The sequence below is a fragment of the Talpa europaea genome (assembly GCF_964194135.1).
Source record: "Talpa europaea genome assembly, chromosome: 12".
In the NCBI taxonomy this organism is placed as follows: Eukaryota; Metazoa; Chordata; class Mammalia; order Eulipotyphla; family Talpidae; genus Talpa; species Talpa europaea.
This window is the reverse complement of record NC_140079.1, coordinates 92,414,128-92,431,791: the sequence shown is the minus strand read 5'-3', so window position 1 is coordinate 92,431,791 and position 17,664 is coordinate 92,414,128. Positions and strand designations below refer to the sequence as shown.

At 53.0% G+C, this 17,664-nt stretch overlaps 1 protein-coding gene across 1 annotated transcript in view; it reads right to left on the bottom strand.

Annotated features, from left to right (window-relative positions):
- SYT17 (synaptotagmin 17) overlaps nt 1-12,184 on the bottom strand; it is a gene marked incomplete at both ends in the record, with an annotated part of 49,647 nt that extends 37,463 nt beyond the window's left edge. Inside the window, 5 exons of the mRNA XM_084249509.1 lie at nt 1,361-1,980; nt 4,908-5,056; nt 11,122-11,270; nt 11,910-11,932; nt 12,082-12,184. Coding sequence (XP_084105635.1) covers nt 1,361-1,980; nt 4,908-5,056; nt 11,122-11,270; nt 11,910-11,932; nt 12,082-12,184 — 1,044 coding nt within the window. The remainder of the gene's footprint in view (nt 1-1,360; nt 1,981-4,907; nt 5,057-11,121; nt 11,271-11,909; nt 11,933-12,081) is intronic.
- Between the last annotated feature and the right edge of the window lie 5,480 nt (nt 12,185-17,664).

Here is a 17,664-nt window from a genome sequence, read left to right as displayed (position 1 = left end):
TAAATTAATGTATGCATATTGTATTTTTAGATATGTTATCGCATACTTAATGGGCTACAACATAGTATACATGTCGTTTTTATATGCACTGTCAATCCAAAAAAGTTGTGAGACACCCTTTATCAGGCTGGTTGTTTTACTGGGGGGTCTGGAACCCAACTCTGACAGGCCTGAGCTGCGCCTGCAGCAGTGGGCCCTGGGGCCTGAGAAGACCCTAACAAATACTCATGGACTAAATGAATAGCTCATATACAGACCATATTTTTACATACAATACTTTATGTCAGGTTGAGGACTTATCTCCAGAAGCTACTGTTTCTCAAGAAGAGTTTCTGGTCAGGTATCACTTAATGATGGGGGACGTGAGTCATTAGGTGGTTCTGTGGTTGTGGGGATGTCACAGAGGTCACTTACACGAACCGAGCTAGGCCCATGGCTGAGGGGGACCACTGTTGTGTGGTTCGTCATTGACCATTACAACAGTAAGCGCCGATGGCCTCTACCTCCACAGAAGCGCCAGAGAGAAGGTAACAGGTGCTATTTCTCCACATCACATGAGGCCAACCAAAATGTGAAAGGGCTCCATGAGCTGCATCCCCAGATGAAAAGCCCCCAAAAGCTCATTCTGCTGTGAGCCAGAGGCCTCTACACTGGCCCCACGGGCCACCTGTTCCTGGGGCTCTGAGGCAGAGGATACAGAACTAACGGGATACCCCAGAGTCGCACACTCCTGCACCATCAGGACAGGCAGAAACGAGACACTGAGCCCTGGCTCCAGCACAACACAACTGCATCTACCTCTCCTAGGCAACTGGCCCATTGAGTGCTAGGGGCGGCCATCAGCCTCTCGCGGAGACCAGCAGTGATACCCCACGCACCCCAACAGCCTGAGCAGCCTGCACTTGCCTTCCGTCTCCAAGGCAGGCCCATCGGGCTCGAAGTGGACTTTGGTTCAGAATCCGTGTCTCCTCCTCCACATGTGGAATCAATGTATACACGTGATAAAATTCCAGAGAAGCACACCAGTGCATGCACACACACTCACACACACACGCATGCACGCACAATGTGCAAGTCAACCCAGTGCAAACTAAACAAGGTCTGTCACACATTGGCAACGTCAATTTCCAACTTGCTGTGTCCTCTGCTTGTTTAAGATTTGTCCCTGGGGAAGCTGGATGAGGGCCACACAGGGACTCTCTGTCCTGTGTTTGTAACTTCTACCTCGAAATGATTTCAAAATAATTTGAATTTTTAAAACTTAAAAAAGGTCTTTGAAATACAAAAAAATTGTTGATCGTACGATGCAAATTGTCGCTTCTTAAACCCCCCCGGGAGGAGGCGAGGCGACCCCCCTTACCTGAGAACTGGGGATCAGCGCCTTCCACCAGTGCCCGCCTTTCACCAGGTCGACCTCGCACAGCGGCACGGACACCTTGCCAATGACGCAGTGGCGCGAGAACTTGTCAAAGTCCACCACGGTCAGCAGCAGGGTCCTCCTCTGCGCCTCCAGGAAGGGGATCTCGAAGGTATAGCGCTCCTCGAACACGGGCTTCTGAGTCTTGCGCTTGACACCCGTCTGCTTCGAGTTCTTCTGGTCGGGCAGCAGGCAGACCTTGACATAGGGGTTGGAGTGTGCCATGTCCTGGCGGGCACCGTCGTGGGAGATGGGAGGCGGCAGGTCCCGTGCCTCAATCACCCGCACCGTCAGGTGGTTGTGCAGCAGGTCATACTGGGTGCTGAAGTGCAGCATGCCCAGCTGGTACTTGGACAAGATCTCCTCGTCAGTCAGGAAGTCCACATCATCGCTGTTGGAGTCGAGGGAGTAGAGCTGGGGCTCGAATTTTCTGAAATAATCGTCTGGAGTATAGGTCCGTCTGAGCACCGAGGGCTGGATGGGCTCCTTCTTGGCACTGAGAACGCCGAACTCGATGGGTTTAATATCGATGAGTGGGGAGCTGGGTCGTCGGGGCTCAAGACCTAGACAATCACCAGAAAGCACAATTAGCACCACCACCCACGGGGCCTCCAACCCTTAGAGGGATTGGCACCCTTTCCCAGATGCTTGAGTCGGTCATAATGCTCACTGCCACCTGCTCCCTGACACCCTGAAATCCTCTTATTTTTTCTCGGAGAGGCAGCCAGGTAATGGTCACCACCTGACCATCTCTACCGGGGTCAATCACAGCTTCAAAATGTACTGCACAGATCAAGTCATCTCCTCAAGGGATGGGTAAAAATCACCCCTTTTATAGATGAGAACCCAGAAACTTGCCAAAGTTCACACAATGAGTAAGAGGAGGAGACAGGAGTCCAGGCCAGCCTGCCTGACCCCACAGGCCAGCTCTAACCACTACCCCATACCGCCTCCACATTCAGGGAGTAGGCCAGAATGCCTGGGTTAAATTCCAACTTGCTACTTCCTAGCGAGCCAAGTGACTCACTATAATGAGTCATGTGATTCCAGGCACATTCTTTAGACAACTTGGGACTCAGTTTCCCCACCTGTAAAATGGAGTCAGTTGTAGCATCTGCCTCAAAGACTGGTGAATTTACTGAGCACATACATGGAGAGGCTTTGACACTGAACTTGCATGTGGCAGGAACCCAGTGAGTAGAAACTACTGACCTTCTTTGGAGACCATATCAGACCCCCTCCCTGTTGGGGTGCCTCTCCACTTCGCATCAACCAGCTGAGTCCATTGCTCCAAGCCTATCATTCTACTCCAGCCATGAGCTCATGCCAGTCCTTTTTCTTTTTTTTTTTTGAAGATTTATTTATTTATACAAGTACGGGGTTACAGGCCAGAGGCGTCGGAGGGTGAGAGAATTCATCAGAGACAGAGTGGGGAACAGAACAAGCAGACTGACTAAAACACTGCTGAGGGGAGCAGCGGGTGAGACAGGAGAGGTCTGCTGCGCCATGTGGGTAGCTCCCTGGCTGGCCGGGAATCGAACCCGTGCTGCAGAGGCTGCGGACAGCTTCACAACACTGCGCTCAACCTGCTGCGCCATCGGGGAGGCCCCTTTTTCTTTTTTTTTTTAAACAATTAACTGATGTGTGATTGACATACAAAAGCTATATGTGTTTAATTATACGACTTGAAGAGTTTGGTGATAAATACAAACCTATGAGACCATCATCATAATTGATGCTACAAATATATACAACCCAAAGTTTGCTCCCAACCTATTATTTAATTTAAGAACACTTAACACAAGCTCTCAACAAATGTAGATGTTTGGGTACAGCATCACTCACTGTCCACAGCACGCAATGCAAGAGCTCTAGAATGTCCTCATCTCTGAGAACTGAAACCCTCTCAGCTCCAGCACCCCCTGGTGACCAGTTTCCTCTCTGCCCCATGAGTTTGACTTGGATTCCTTACAGAAGTGGGGTCCTGTAGTATTTGCTCTTTCATGGTACTTCCCCGCCCCCAAACACCTGTCTTGCCAGCTAAAATCATGTCTTGCCCAGCGTGTGGTGGCTATTTTGATATCTGTGCACTAAACACAAATCATCTATGTACAGAGATGGGCCTGACACTCAGGAATCATTTAGTCCAGTGTTATCCAAGAGAAATATAATAGGAGTCCAAATACAGGTCACATAGGTCACTTAAAATTCTCCTGTGGCCACAATTTTTTCAAAGTGTGAAGAAATGAGTAAAAATGTCATCTTTTACCTATCTGACATTATTCAAAACATGACCACTTTCATATATATTCAACATAAGAACATTTTAGCAAGTCCTTGTAATTTTCCTTTTTTCACACTAGAAATCCAGCACCTCTCAGTTCTGATTCTTCGGGCTGGCCCAGTGAGGGGCTCTGCAGACACACGTGTCCAGTGGTTGCTGGCTGGACAGTGAAGGTACAGACCAGGCCTCTCATTCTGCAGTTGGGAAGACAGGCCCGGATGAGCCCACCAGCCCCTCTGGTTCACTATTTCAAGCCCTTGAGCTGTTCACTGTTTCCTTTTTCTTCCCCATCTACTCCCAGCAAGACCAGGCACCAGTCATTTCCACTCGAGTGGGTATTTCATGAATTTGAAGCTTTTTCCTTCATTAAGTGAATTTCAGACACTGGCTGAGTGAGATGGCAGAAGCACATTTGTAGGGAACAGGGTTGGCATCTGTGGGCTTTATTGTCCTTTGCCTCCCCACCCAAATCATGCCATTTAGTCAAACACATAAGCACAACAGGACTCACTGGGTCAAATTCGACCCAAAAACACATTTTGTTTGGGTTTAAAAGCAAAAAAGTTTCATCTAAAACCCAGGTGGCCAGTTTCTCCTTAGAGAGATTAGTCATTACAGCTGCTCTTTCCAATGGAGCACAAACTTTCCGCTCGTCCAGCCCCCACCCTGCCTTCGCATCCTCTTGAGGTCAAGAGAGCAGCATTTGTCACTGCATCAGGGTGACATTTCTCTGTCTAGCCCCTGCACTCAGTCGCTGACTTGACTCTCCTGGCCCCCGAGGTCCCCTGCGTTTGTCACCCTGCTGTATATCATGGTGACACGCACCCGTCAGGGTCTGAAATGACAGGCACCGGCGATGTCAAGCAGTTGAGCCAATTCAATGCCATGTGTGATCAATAAGGGCAAAAATCAATCAAAATGATTGCTTCTGACTGGACTCAGCAAAAATCAGGTGCAATGCACTCCTGTCACACTGCCATTATCTTCCTGTCACCTTGTCTCCTGGATTGTCACTCCACCCCACCCCTCCCGGGACATCCCTGCCCTCACATCTTTCCCTGGGGACGTTGCTGAGTCTTTGGGGAAGACTCTCCCTTTGACCTGGGGACCCAACCAGCGGGATTTGAATTCTTGGACTCTGAATGTGGCTGCGCAGCACAGGCTTGCTGGAGCCAGGACCCGCGGCAGCCCCGAGAGGGCGCTTACTTGAAATCCTGCGCGTCAAGCTGTAGGTGGACTTGGATGTGTCCGAGGAAGAGCACCTCCGGTCGGGGGAGCTGGTCCGCGGGGTGAGCGCGACATCGCTGGCCGTGTGGACGGAGTCCCCGTCCTTGTCACTGCTCCGGCTGGCCATCCTATTGGAGGGAAGACGGCTCAGTGGTTGTTAAAGACCCGCCCCCCCCAGAGGGCCTCCCTGGTGGCACAAGGGGTTAAGTCTCAGTACTATGAAATATTGGCAGCCGCCACAGCACGAGTTCGATCCCTGGCCAGGGAGCTGACGCACATGGCGCAGCAGACCTCTCCTGTCTCACCCGCTGCTCCCCTCAGCAGTGTATTTCAGTAGATCTGCCTGTTTTGCTCCCCACTCTGTCTCTGGTGAATCCTCTCTCACGCCCCTCCCCCCACCTCTGACATGCACCCCAGCTCTTGTATGCATAAATAAATGTATCTTTAAAAAAAAACAAAGACCCCAGAGACTGGCCCCTCAGTCCCTGAAGGAGATAGTGCAGTGTCATTTGAAGGATGCACATTTAAATAGTGAGGTAGCCCTGAGTTTTCAGTAATGTCTTGCCTTTTTTTTTTTTTTTGCACAAAAGATGAAATGATATGAGCGAATATTTCCTAATTTAGAACAATCTGCCAAGAGTCTGCATCATCTCAAAGTTGGGACCCAGCGGAGGGTATGTAAACTTATTCACGATCATGCCACGTGGGGGCGCCACTCTGGCTAATTGAGGGCTTTCAGTTCTTTTTGTGGGCATTTCTATGCATCCGAACTTGTGCGAGTGGCTTTCCGTGAGCGGTACCTGTGTCTATAATTTCACATCTTTTAAAAATATCCTGTAGGGCCTCCCTGGTGGCGCAAGGGGTTAAGACGCAACCTAGAAGCTATTCGCAGCCACTGCAGCACGAGTTCGATCCCCCAGCCAGGGAGCTACCCACATGGCACAGCAGACCTCTCCTGTCTCGTCCGCTGCTCCCCTCAGCAGTGTATTTTGGTAAGTCTGCCTGTTCTGTTCCCTGCTCTGTCTCTGGTGAATCCTCTCATCCCCACACCTCTGGCCTGTACCAGAGGTGCATAAATAAATAAAATCCTTAAATAAAAAATAAATAAAAAAAATATCTTGTAACTGTGTGTCACTCAAGGGTTCTTTGAGTGGCAGGGTTACAGCTATGAAGGGGCTCTGAGAATCACTAATTTAAGACCAATGGTTCCAAGTGAAGAAACAGCTGTGAATTAGCAGCAGTTGTGACTCAATGTGTTCCCAAGGAGGAGGAGGAGGAGATGCAAAAAAATGAAGAGCACCACCGGGAGGGGGTGGGTGGGGGCAGATGATCTGGAGGAGCAATTAACCTCACTCTCTCTGGACTTGAACCCTGCCTGCTGAACTTGGCAGGTCCCTTTTCTCTGTGCCTCTGTCTCCCCATCTGTCAAATGGGACATCCCCCGCCCCCAGATGGCTGCTGTGAACACCAAGAGCTGAAACACATAACATGCTTAGAACAGTGGCTGAGGCTTCTACCCAGGTGCTCAATACGCTTCAGCTGGTATTACAACAGGGTGGCTCCCAGATCCCCCTACTCACAAAGCTAGGTAGGGGTGACAGAGGAGGGGAAAGGAGAGAGAAAGCTGGCAATGCAGCCTCCAGATCGCTGCTGCTTATAATAAGCCCCTAAGCTGTTTCAAGGCTTGTAGACAGAGAGCTTCTGAGGTCACATCCCCCCAAGCTGACATTTAAGCCTGCCGGGCAAACTAGTCTAGAAAAATGAAAGTTTCAAATTCTATGGGGTCTTCAGATGCATCTGTGCATGAAATGAGACTGATCTTATAATCTTCCACATGACACAAGGGTCACAGCCAGGACCAGACAGGGCAAGTTATGGGGGGAGGGGGATGCCCCATTCTTGCCCCCTGTCCTGATCTGTAAAAGGTGGACTTTGCAAATGATGTGTGGGGAAAAAGTGGGAGGAAATGGGATCATAGTGGAGCCATCATTCCTTTCTCTATTCATTCAGTGAAGCAGCAGTATTTTCCAACCAAGGTAGGGCTAACGTGTGTGACCACTGGGTCACTTCTACCTGTGAAGTCCCATCTGGTCTCCAAGGATCAGCCTAAACACCACAGCCCCTTTCAGCCTTAGCTGAGTCCTCAGTCACAAGTACCAGCGTTTGCCCAAGTACCCCTACAGCCACCAGGCCTCCCTGCCCCTCCTCTAGCACTCTGAGTCATGCTGTTCCCGCCACACAGAATGCTTTTCCTGGCACATTCAACTGTCTGGTTCCTTCCCATCATTCAGGTCTCAGTTCCAAGGGCTGAGAGAGAAGCCCCGGCCTACCCCCCATCCCTACCCGTCAACCCCTATCCCTGCACCTTCTTCACTGCACATCACTCATCATTCGCTCTGACCGGCTAGTTTATCTTCTGCCTTTGACGCTAAGCCACAGCTGCTTATTCAGTCCTGTCAAGAAGCATAGCACCTGGCACATTTGGGGCATTCCATGTTTATATTCTGAAGGAATAAATGAATGATGAATGGATAGATACATCCTTCCTGTGGATTTTACCTGATTTCTCTTGCATACAATGGTCTGAGTTTTTGGCACCCTCCCATGCCTGGCACGCTTCTTAATGGTGAGACTTATGATCAAAGGTGAGAGGTGCTGAGCAACTTACTAAGTGCCTTTTACAGATGAGGCCTAGGGGTGGGGGGTGGGGCAGGATGAATAGTTAATTGGCATCAGTAGAAGGCATGGTAGAAGGCCATGAAGTCCACCACACTACTGGGCATCCCCTGCGAGGTCTATAAGAGCTTTGTACACAGTAGGTACTCAAGATATGCTTGCTGGACAAATAATTTGACTTTAATTCGCTCTTCAATGAGAGTATTTCTGGCAATGCCCCAAAAGGAGTTGTTTATATTGACGCTTTCCTGACACTCACCAGTTCCACCCAGCTCAGGAAAGCTGGGGGTCCCACATGAAGGAAGCATATGTAAAAATGCATGGTGTGCCCCCCCAAAATCATACAAAGGGCCAGCCCATCTGCCACATGTCATCTTGCAGAGAGACATGTCCTCTGGTTCTTGGCTCAAATGTCACAGCAGGCACAGCACTGCAGAGCTGCTCACTTGACATTTCTACTCCCTGCTGTTTGATAACATGCAACTGCCCACTTGGTAAATAAATCTGGGGAAAACACAAGCTGTAAATTCACTTTTTGAATGACTTAACCCGCCCGCTTCCCCTCTACAGATTTTTAACATTTTACATTATGGTGAGTGCTAAAAACACGCTAAGCACTGACTAAGGTTCCAGGGAGATCGGGTTCAACCCGGGAAGCACAGACCATGTACAGCTCTTCACGCTGCAGACTGCACAATTCAAGGGATGCCGGTCAGGACACCATGTGGAGGGTGCCTCCTGGAGCTCTGTGGTGGGTTGGGAAGGTTCAGTCTACTTCTCTGATGGTGGCAAAACCAAAAGAAGTCTCTGCCCAGAGAGTTCCCAGTTCTTTCCCACAGAATGAGTATGCTGCTTGCACAGAACAGCAGCCAGAGCAAAGCACAGCTGTCCAACTCAGCGTCGGAACCTAGGCTGCGTATCTGTAACACTCACCTCCATGGTGTGGGGACAAACGGGTGCCTGACAGCAGTTTTCAATGCACATCAGGGGTCTCCACGAGATCACAAGAAAATTTGTATTTATTAATCTGTCATTCAAGACCCTCATGCATAACCTGAGCTTGCAGACTCGTGTTCTGATTCCCCCAATTTTCCCTAGATGTAGTGTCCATCTATCATGTTTGCCTGCCCTGGATTCAGTCACAGCGCCAAACTATCTGTTATGAAGGTCACCAAATGACAAGGCTAAGTCCACTGCCTGATTTTGCAAATGAAAGAGACTGGCACACAGCCACACCCACCCACGTATCCACTGCCCATGGCTGCTTGCGCTCTACAATGATAAGATGAGTGGTTGTGATGAGATGAAGCCCAGGAAGCTAAAATATTTACTATAAGTCCCTTTGTAGGAAAACTTCACCAACCCTTGGTCTACTAGCCTAGCTTGTGTGTTTCAGATGGAAAGGACCTTTCCCTGATTGCAGAGTGCTCAGGCAACCCAGACCTGACCCACTGTGCCATTTCTGCTACTCAAAAGTAACCAACACATGGCCCAAGGGCAATGAGTCTTTTTTTGATGCTGCTAAGAATAAGGTGAGGAAGAAGCAAGTCTGAGAATGAGGTCAACACAGAAGAAGAAGAGGAAGAAGAAGAGAGAACACACCCAGCTCATCATTGGAGCCCCTGGACCCAACTATTCCTGAAGGCACTATCCCTGGATTTTTCCATAACAAGATTCTATGCGGGATGGCATCTGGGCATGCAGGATGTAAATGCACAGCTCTCAGGGCTGGACTTAGGTACTTGCTTATCACCTAGAGTGGGCTTTAGACCCCCTGAGCATAATAACTGTCTCTGCCTGGCCTTTGTATACTGTAGTGCCTGGCACTCAGGGTCCACCAGAGAAAGAGCTAACAGAGACCCTGAGACTCGCTTTCACCGGGATGACTAGCACTCTCAAGATTCATCTGCCTAGTTAGAATTGACTGTTAGTCGGTCAAAAACTATTTTTTGCATGAACAAGACAGTGAGCCCTGTCCTCACTGCGCAAGCTTTCTTCCGAGCGTGGAGTCAAAGACGCGAGATGGTACCACCTCCACCACATAGGGCACTGGAAAGCGGGAATGATCTCTTGATTAACAGCTTGGTTTCACCAAATATCTCAACTTTACACACACCTGCAGGATTCAGACTACAACCCATGAATAACAGAAGAGTTCCCTAGGATTGCCTTGACATTAGTTTATAGAATGTCTATCCATACCTAACAATGACAGAAAAGAATATTCAGTATTGTGCCAAGCACGTTATGTGCCTAAGTCATTACTCTTAATCGTGACCCTAGAAGCTGTAGTGTTGTTCCCATTTTACAGATGAGGAAACCGAGGCCAAACCAGAATAAAAAGAATCATGTCCATTTATGATAATTAACAAGCTGTCAAGCGGACTGAGGTACTTTTCCATATACATGTCTGCGCAATCGCCGGAACACCTGTTTGAGATAAAAACTGTATTTTTATCGTCCCCATTTTACAAATAGAAAATCAAGGCACAGAGCACTCAAGCAACTTGCCCAAGGTCACAGAACTAGAAACAAGCAGGAGAAATAGGATTTGAAGACACAGAGCCAATTTGCCTTGGAAATATTTAATACTTGCTTCCAAGAAGAGAAAAATCAGAGGATTAAGGCATGACCCCCAAGTTGGAGAGAAAGAGGGGGTACCACAGACTTCTAGACTCTCAGCCCGAGGATTTATCTGAGATCTCAATGGGTCCCTGCCGAGGCTCCAGCCGTGGGCGTTGGGACCGCACACGGTCTCTCCGCCCTGCCCCTGCCCCCAGCTGCACCAAGAGAAGTTACACTTGATGGTTCCCAGGCTTGACCACACTGTTCCTCTAACCCGGACCCAACCCAGACTCAGGCCACATTCCTCAACCAGCCACGGAGAGGTGGACCCGACACGTGGCTGAGAGGCTCTAAAACTGCGTTCCCAAAATATCTGAGCGACTGGCAGATGGAGATGTTGTATGCAGGCGCGGGAGGAGAACGAATTGGAAATAAATGAAAGATGCCGGAGAGAACATAAACAGCGTTGGAGGACAGGATGGAGCCTGGCGTTGCTTTTCTGCTTCCCCATTTCTGAAGTTCTCATTCCGGACAGCAAAAAACCACTTGTTCATTTGTTCCCTCCACCCATCCCCATGCCCGATAAGTATTTCTTGGCCACTCTGTGCCAAGCACGACACCAGGTGCTTGAGACACTTGGTCAGACTCACTGGGATGGCAACCCTTAGAACCTAGAAGGCTCAAGGTACGCTCAGCTCTCGCCACTTGGCACAGCACTCAACGTGATGCCAAGTGCCCGCATGCTTAGCATCCCACAGCTCTGTCTCGGGAGCTGGCTGAACTCAAGCTCCACCACCAGCTGGCCTCGCCAGCTTGCCAAACAAAACAGAGCAAGCCCATCGGCAGAGAGGTCCCTGCAAGCTCAGCCCAGCCCTCTTTCACCTCCCAAATCCTCACTGGGAGGAGAGGTCCTGAGTTCGCCTTCAAGGAAGTTCCAAGCAGTTGTACTTACAGCCAGGGAGGGGTCTGGGCAGGGAAAGGTCCCAGAATTTCCACTTCATCCTCACTCGACTGGCAGCAGCTGGACTCATAGCACTTCTGACAGCAGTGCCGGCAAGTCCATCTGCACAGCAGCAGATCAGAGATTCTAGAAAGAAAACCCTGAGGCCATTGGGGGAGGTGGGCAGGGGTGAGGGGAGGGGAGAAGGGTGGAGAGGAAGGGAGGAAAAACCTGAAATTAAGCCGATGCCTGATGAGAAATAATGACATTCAGGAGTCTGTCTCGGCGGCGGAACACTTAGAACAAAATGTTTTCCATGTCTATTTACCAACTGCAGGCACAAAGATGGCAAACACCGACGCGCTGCAGCCGTTAATAGCGAGCAAAACATTTGCAGGTATTTTCTTTTGTAGTTTATGTGGATGTCTTTGTCGACATGTGGGCGGTGCACGCAGCCCGGTGAGGGCCCCACAATATGTTCTCGAGACATAAGAAATATACCGTCTTCTCGAAAGCAAAGCAAAAAAAAAAATTTTTTTTTAATCATCTCAGTGACATGACAGTAAACAGAGATAATCAAATGGAATAAGAAGGGGGTGGGGCGGGAAACCCGTCTTGTCAAGGGGGTGTCCTTTCACCCAGGAATCTCCCTGGCATGGAGAGGCATGGAAATGTGCCCTTATCAACATCTGGTTACTGTTTCCTATCAAAATCCCCACAGCCCCACGGAAAACTCCAAAATGAAAGGCAAACACTGCTGGATTAGAAGCCAGACCAGACAAATCATCCAATGAACTCACCTCGTTTAAAGGTTCCAACTGCCCTTTTAAGATCCGGGATGAAGCCAAGGGGCGTAGGGAGTGAGGGGGTTTCAAAAGAGAGAGAGACAAGACCAGTTTAGCAATTTTCCAGCAACTCCAGGAAAACATAAAAAAAAGAAAAAAAAAAAACGCCCTGCATCCTTCCACTTACCATCCTGGAAAGGGAGCTGACTCGCTAACAAGGTGTTGCTATCCTCAGGGCTGCTGGTAGCCTCCTGGCTAACCAACACCGAATAGATGGGAAACTTTAGCATTTCGATTTGCTTTGCACCGTATGTTGTTATGAATCAGAGCGGGGGGATAGATAGTCATGCTATCCAATGCAGCCACACTGCAGGGAGCAAACCTTGCTATTCAGAAATAGCCATGAAGTCAACCCAAAGGACATGATGAGCGCGCAGGCAGGCAGAGTGCATGTCACCGCTCCCCCGCCCTCCCGCAGGCCCTACCTTCCAATTCTGCTCCAATGGCGGTGGTGGGGAGCTTCCTAAGACCACCCACAAATAGAGGGAGCCCACAAGGCAGGCATAATCTGGTCCTCGGGGAGGGTGGGGCTACCTCCTTCCTCGGCCCCACCCCTCAGCCCATCTTCTCAAAGACACCCTCCCCCTCTTCCAGGGAAGTCTTGAAGACTTTCCAAGTGGGCCAGGTAAGTCCGACGGGCTAGGGGGAGCCCCCCATCCCAGTTTGGGACCTTCTGGAGATGGGGCTCAAACTCAGAACTTCGAATCAAGGAGGCGAAAGGTCTCCTTTTACAATTCTCTTCCAAGGAGACTGTCTCCATCTGGGCACACTGCTAACCTCTTTCAAACACTGGAAACCCCTCCCTTCCTTTTTACACAAAAAGAGTAGACCCTGGCACAGCAGAAGCTGCCGTATCCTGCTAGAATTTAATAACGTGGCATCGCGTTAATTTGTCCAGTTGCCTTGTGCTGACATCAAGTGATCCAGATGTTCTATGATGGGAGTGACATGAAGTTTCCTTTTTTGTATGCTTTTTAACAAAAGAAAATAGTGATTCCATTTTCCGGAGAAAATATTAATAACAGGGTGGTAGGTAGCTGGTGAGAAATTCAAAATCCCCCAAATGGTGAGGAAATGACTACCAGCTGGGAAGCAAAGGACAAAATCGTAAACTCTGCCAAAGCAAAACTCAACCCCCCTCCACAGGCAAGACCTGAGGGGGGTCATGCAGACAGGAGAGGGGAGAAACTCTCACCAGGCGCCAATCCTGCGATTTAGGCAAGTTGGGGAGGCTAACTCAAGACACTATGAAAATGAATGTACGTGTGCTGTCCAGCTGCAAAACATCTGTACCCTTTCGATGGCTATGAGAACAAGGTGATTTGTCCAGACCAGTGGGAACCCGCTGGGCACCAGGGACTGTCCTGGCCCATCCAGCCGTGAACAAAGCCTCAGAAAGCTGTGCCCTCGTGTGGTTATGGAAGAGAGTGCTTCAGAAAAGCACAAGGATAAAGCGCTGCTTTCCCACAACCCATTCTCCTATACCCATTCTCCTAATTTGGGGAAGCCTTGTCTAGGCACTTGTTGATTAAAAACAAAACACTCATAAAACCACGATGAGCAGACAGCCCCTCAGGATCCCTGCAAAGAAACCACCATCTCCATCCCAAGGCCCAGGCACAAGAGAACTGCCGGGGAAGCACAGATTAACCAGGGAGCTGAAGCAGTCAGGCTGTGTCTTAACTCACTTTGGCCCTGTGGTGAAGACTGACTCAAGTCAGGAAGAAACAAAAAACAGGGGCTGGCAAGCTGGGAGCCTCCGGCCTGTTCTCGGGTGGCCGTCTGGCTACGAATGCTTTGTACATCTTTATGAAAAGGTTGGGAAAAAGTCAATGGCAGAGGAATACTTCAAACTGCAGTGCCCACATGGAGTTTTATAGGAACACAGCCCCGCCCATTTGGCCCATGCTAGCCCAGGGCTGCTCAGCACCAAAGTCAGCCTTGACACGGACCCCGCAGCCCTCAAAGAATACAGTCACTGGTCCTTTACAGAACAAGAAGGCAAGCCAAATCGCCTGGCCACGCTCGCCACGCTCACACCAGATGCACCACATCCCCTCTCCCCTTCAGAGCACACCAAGACCACTAAGAGGAGCACAGCTTTGGGCAAGTGACTTAACTCCTCGGTGCTGAAGGCAGTTTTAAGGTTCTAAGGTTCATCCAGTCACGACGCTGTGCATTCTGAGGGGCAGGGACTGTGCAGTTTTCACAGCTATAGCCACAGTGCCCACACATAGTAGGTGGTCAAGCAGGTATTTGTTGAGCGACTGTAGAATAGCCCTCCCCCCCATAACATCCGGCACACAGGAGGTGTGTGGCACATGTGACCTTGGCTGAACTTGAAAACAGGACCTAGGGATTCCAAAAGGAAAGCCAGGGGCTCCCCTAAGCCAGGCGAGGAAGGGGGAGGTTATGCCTGGTGACAGGGCTCCTGGCAGGCTGAGAAGTCTGAGCACAAGACGAGGGGATGTGTAAGCCAGAGGGGGACAGGGACCAGCAGCCCCCCGGCTGTGACACAGGGAAGAAGTGAGTCCAGAGGCCCCTGGAATGGGGGAGCCTGTGGGCTTGGGGTTCAGAGGACTCAGTCCCAGAAGCAAGCGGCTCTGCGGGTCTGACTGCTTGACCTTGGCGCTGACCTGTCACTGCTTCCCCCTTGTATTGAGGAAAAAGGTCTTAATCAGGGGGTCCTCCCTCCCCCGCCCCCCCCCCAAAAGATGCTTGGAAATTATTTCAGCCCAAGCATACCTGGGGGAGCTTCCCCAAGGTGGTGGGGGTTCACAACTGCCAACCCCCTATGCAATGGCCGAAAATAATCGGCCGACCCCAGCAGCAGCAGCAGCAGCAGCATGCCTCTGACGCCTCTGGAGGGTTCCCCAACCCTCAGCACCCCGAGCCCGGGAGAGACGACGTCCTTGTCCCTCCCGGCCGGAACAGCTGCCTCAGGCTCGCTCCGCCGGCCCATTAGCCGGAGCCGTCACCACGGCAACCGCAGCCGGCGGGCCGGGCGGCGGGCTCGCCCCGGGCCGCCCTCGCCGGGCCCCTCCCCTGGGGTGGGGTGCAAGCGGGAGGGGGAGGGGGCAGTGCAGAGAAAAGTCCGCCCCACCCCCACCAACTCCCCGGGAGGCGAGGGCGTGCCCGCGGAGTCCACATGGGGCCCGTCATCCCGGGGTGTGGGGGTCCCCAGCCTCTTCTCTCGGGGTGCGCGCCCGCCGCTGCACAGGTGCCTGCGCTCGGGCACCCTTTTTCTCCAGGCAAGTTTGCGCGCGCCTCGCCGTGCGCCCCGGCTCCCGCGCGCTCGCGGGCAGAGGGGCGCGGCCCCCCCGCCCCCCCGCGCCGGGCTCGCCCCCAGCCCCAGCCTACCTGGATGTACGCCATCTTCGCCCGCGCGCTCTCACTCCGGCCCGGGCATGGCGCCGCCGCGGCCACTTTGCCCTCGCCAGCAGGGGCGGGGGAAGCAGGGGGGAAAGAAAGGGAAAGGCAGCCGGTGGCCCCAGACGTGACCGGCGTGGCTGATGAGCGGCGCCCGCCCCTCCGCCGGCCGCCCCGTCCTTGCCTTCCCCGCGCGCCGGCTCCCGGGGTCGGAGCCGCCTCCCGGGGCGGGAGAGCTGGGGCGCCCCGGGCCCCCGCCGCGGCCCGCGCCCGCCCCCCCCCGAGGCCCTCCCCAGGCGCCCCGGCCCCGCTCCGGCCCGGGGAGGAAGCCCGGGGACGCGGGCGCTGCAGCTGCGGGCGCAGGCGGGGCCGGAGACGCCGAGGCCCGTGCGCGCCCGCGGCGGGGAGGGGGTGCGGCCGGGAGGGGGTGCGGCCGGGGAGGGGGCGGGCGGGGGCGGCGCGCGGGTCAGCCCCTGCGGCCGCGCGGGAGCGGGCGCCTGGCGAGAGCCGAGCCCCCGGGGCGGCTGCGGAGCCCGGGGGGGCGCAGTGCGGGCCGCCGGGGCGTCTAGCGCCGGAGGGTCCTCGCCACCCGGCCCTCTCCCAGGCCTGGTTGGAAAACTTTATTCCCGCCCCCACGACGCGCCTCGAACTGCTGCGGCGAGACGCGCCGAGGCCGCGCGCCCATCCCGAGGGAGGACGGGTGTCGGGCGCCCGACGGCGGCGCCGCAGCCCGAGCGAGAGGGGGCGCGCGGGGCCCGCGGAACGCCCCCTTCCCCTGGAGCTGGGGAGCAGCGCCCCGTGCGCAACAGGTCCGCGAGGGGCGGCCCGTCAGCGCCACCCAGCGTCGCGCCCGGCGCGGTGCGCGACTCCGCGGCTGGGAGCTCCGCGCGCCCCGGCGTGCGCCCCGGGGCGTGTCCCCCACCCCCACCCCCCGCCTGCCCGCGTGGCGGGGTCCGTGCGCCCCGAGGCCTCGGCGACCGCGGGCCTCGCACCCCAAGGCCGCAGAGCTGGCCTGGCTCTCCGCCGAGGGCGCCGGGGTGGAGTATTGCCCGCTGCGCGTCCTGTCAAATGCGTGGCCACCTCCAGGTGCCCGGCGCCGGCTTAGCCAGCTGTTGACCTCCCAGCCCTTGTATGTCTTTTCACCCGTGACAAGGTCTCTGCTGTGGCAGGGCGCGAGGGCTGTGTTGTGGGGGAAATGGAGAAAATAAATGTGGAATAAACAAAAAGATGCAGTCTACATGAAGCAATCTCGTGTACCTGCACTTTTTTGTGTGTGGCTTATTTCATTTTGTACGCAGACACGTCACACACTCGCGGGCTTGAACTTGGGCGGGTATTTTACTCATCACGTCACAAGCACCCTTGCATGTCATCGGCCTTGCTCGCGCCTCTCTGTCTACCACACTGAGCCAACTCTCCAGGGCTGCTGGTGAGGCCTCTTCACTTCATGGGGGAGGTCCTGGCATCATCCCCGTTTGCAGTTGAGGAGACCGGGGCACAGAACCGGGGAGCCACGCACCTGAGGCATGACAGCTGCAGCTGGTGGCTGCAGGCCTCACCCCAGTGGGATGCACGGTGTTGCTCTGGCACTGAGGGACACGTTACCACTGGGGAGTGGACTTTACAGAGGAGGGGGACCAGCAGGCACCGGAGCTCCCTGGAGAGACTGGAGGGAGGTGCAGCCCTTCACCAGGGCTTCCCAGGAAGAATAGCCAAGCTTTCTGCGACTGTTTGCCAGACACTGTTTTGAACCTTTTACACAAATTCAATCTTTTAATTTCTGATCATCCTGAGGTGGACTCTATTGCTATCCCAAACTTGAGGTGAGGAAAAGGGAGGCATAAGATGGTGAAGTAACTTGTTATGGGGAGGAGGTATAGGGCATCGAAGAGGTAGGATTCAAACCCGGTGGGCCTACCCAGAATCCTTCCCCTAGCCACTGTGCTAAACTGCCTCACCATGCCAGAGCTTGGGCGTATGGGGGGTGAAATTCTTAGGGTTAGTTTGGCACCTTGATCCCTAAAGACATAAAGCTCTGAGAATACCAAGCACCCCCAACTCCCTCCAAATAGAACCTACTTCTGGGGTCATGGAGGCTTTCATGGGTGTGAGCACCTGGCATGCAGTTGGTGCTTAATAAATGCCTGTTGAGTGAGAGATGGCCGTAATGGTCGCTAACATGGACGCGTGCAGCTTTTCAGTAATTAGGATTGTGTGCTGAGCACTTCACACGCTTGCTTGTTTAATGAGTTTAACCAGAGCCCTACAGAGTGGGTGCTGCCATTGTGCCCTTTTAACAGCAAGGAGGCTGAAGTGCAGAGAGGGGAAGTGAGTCACCCAG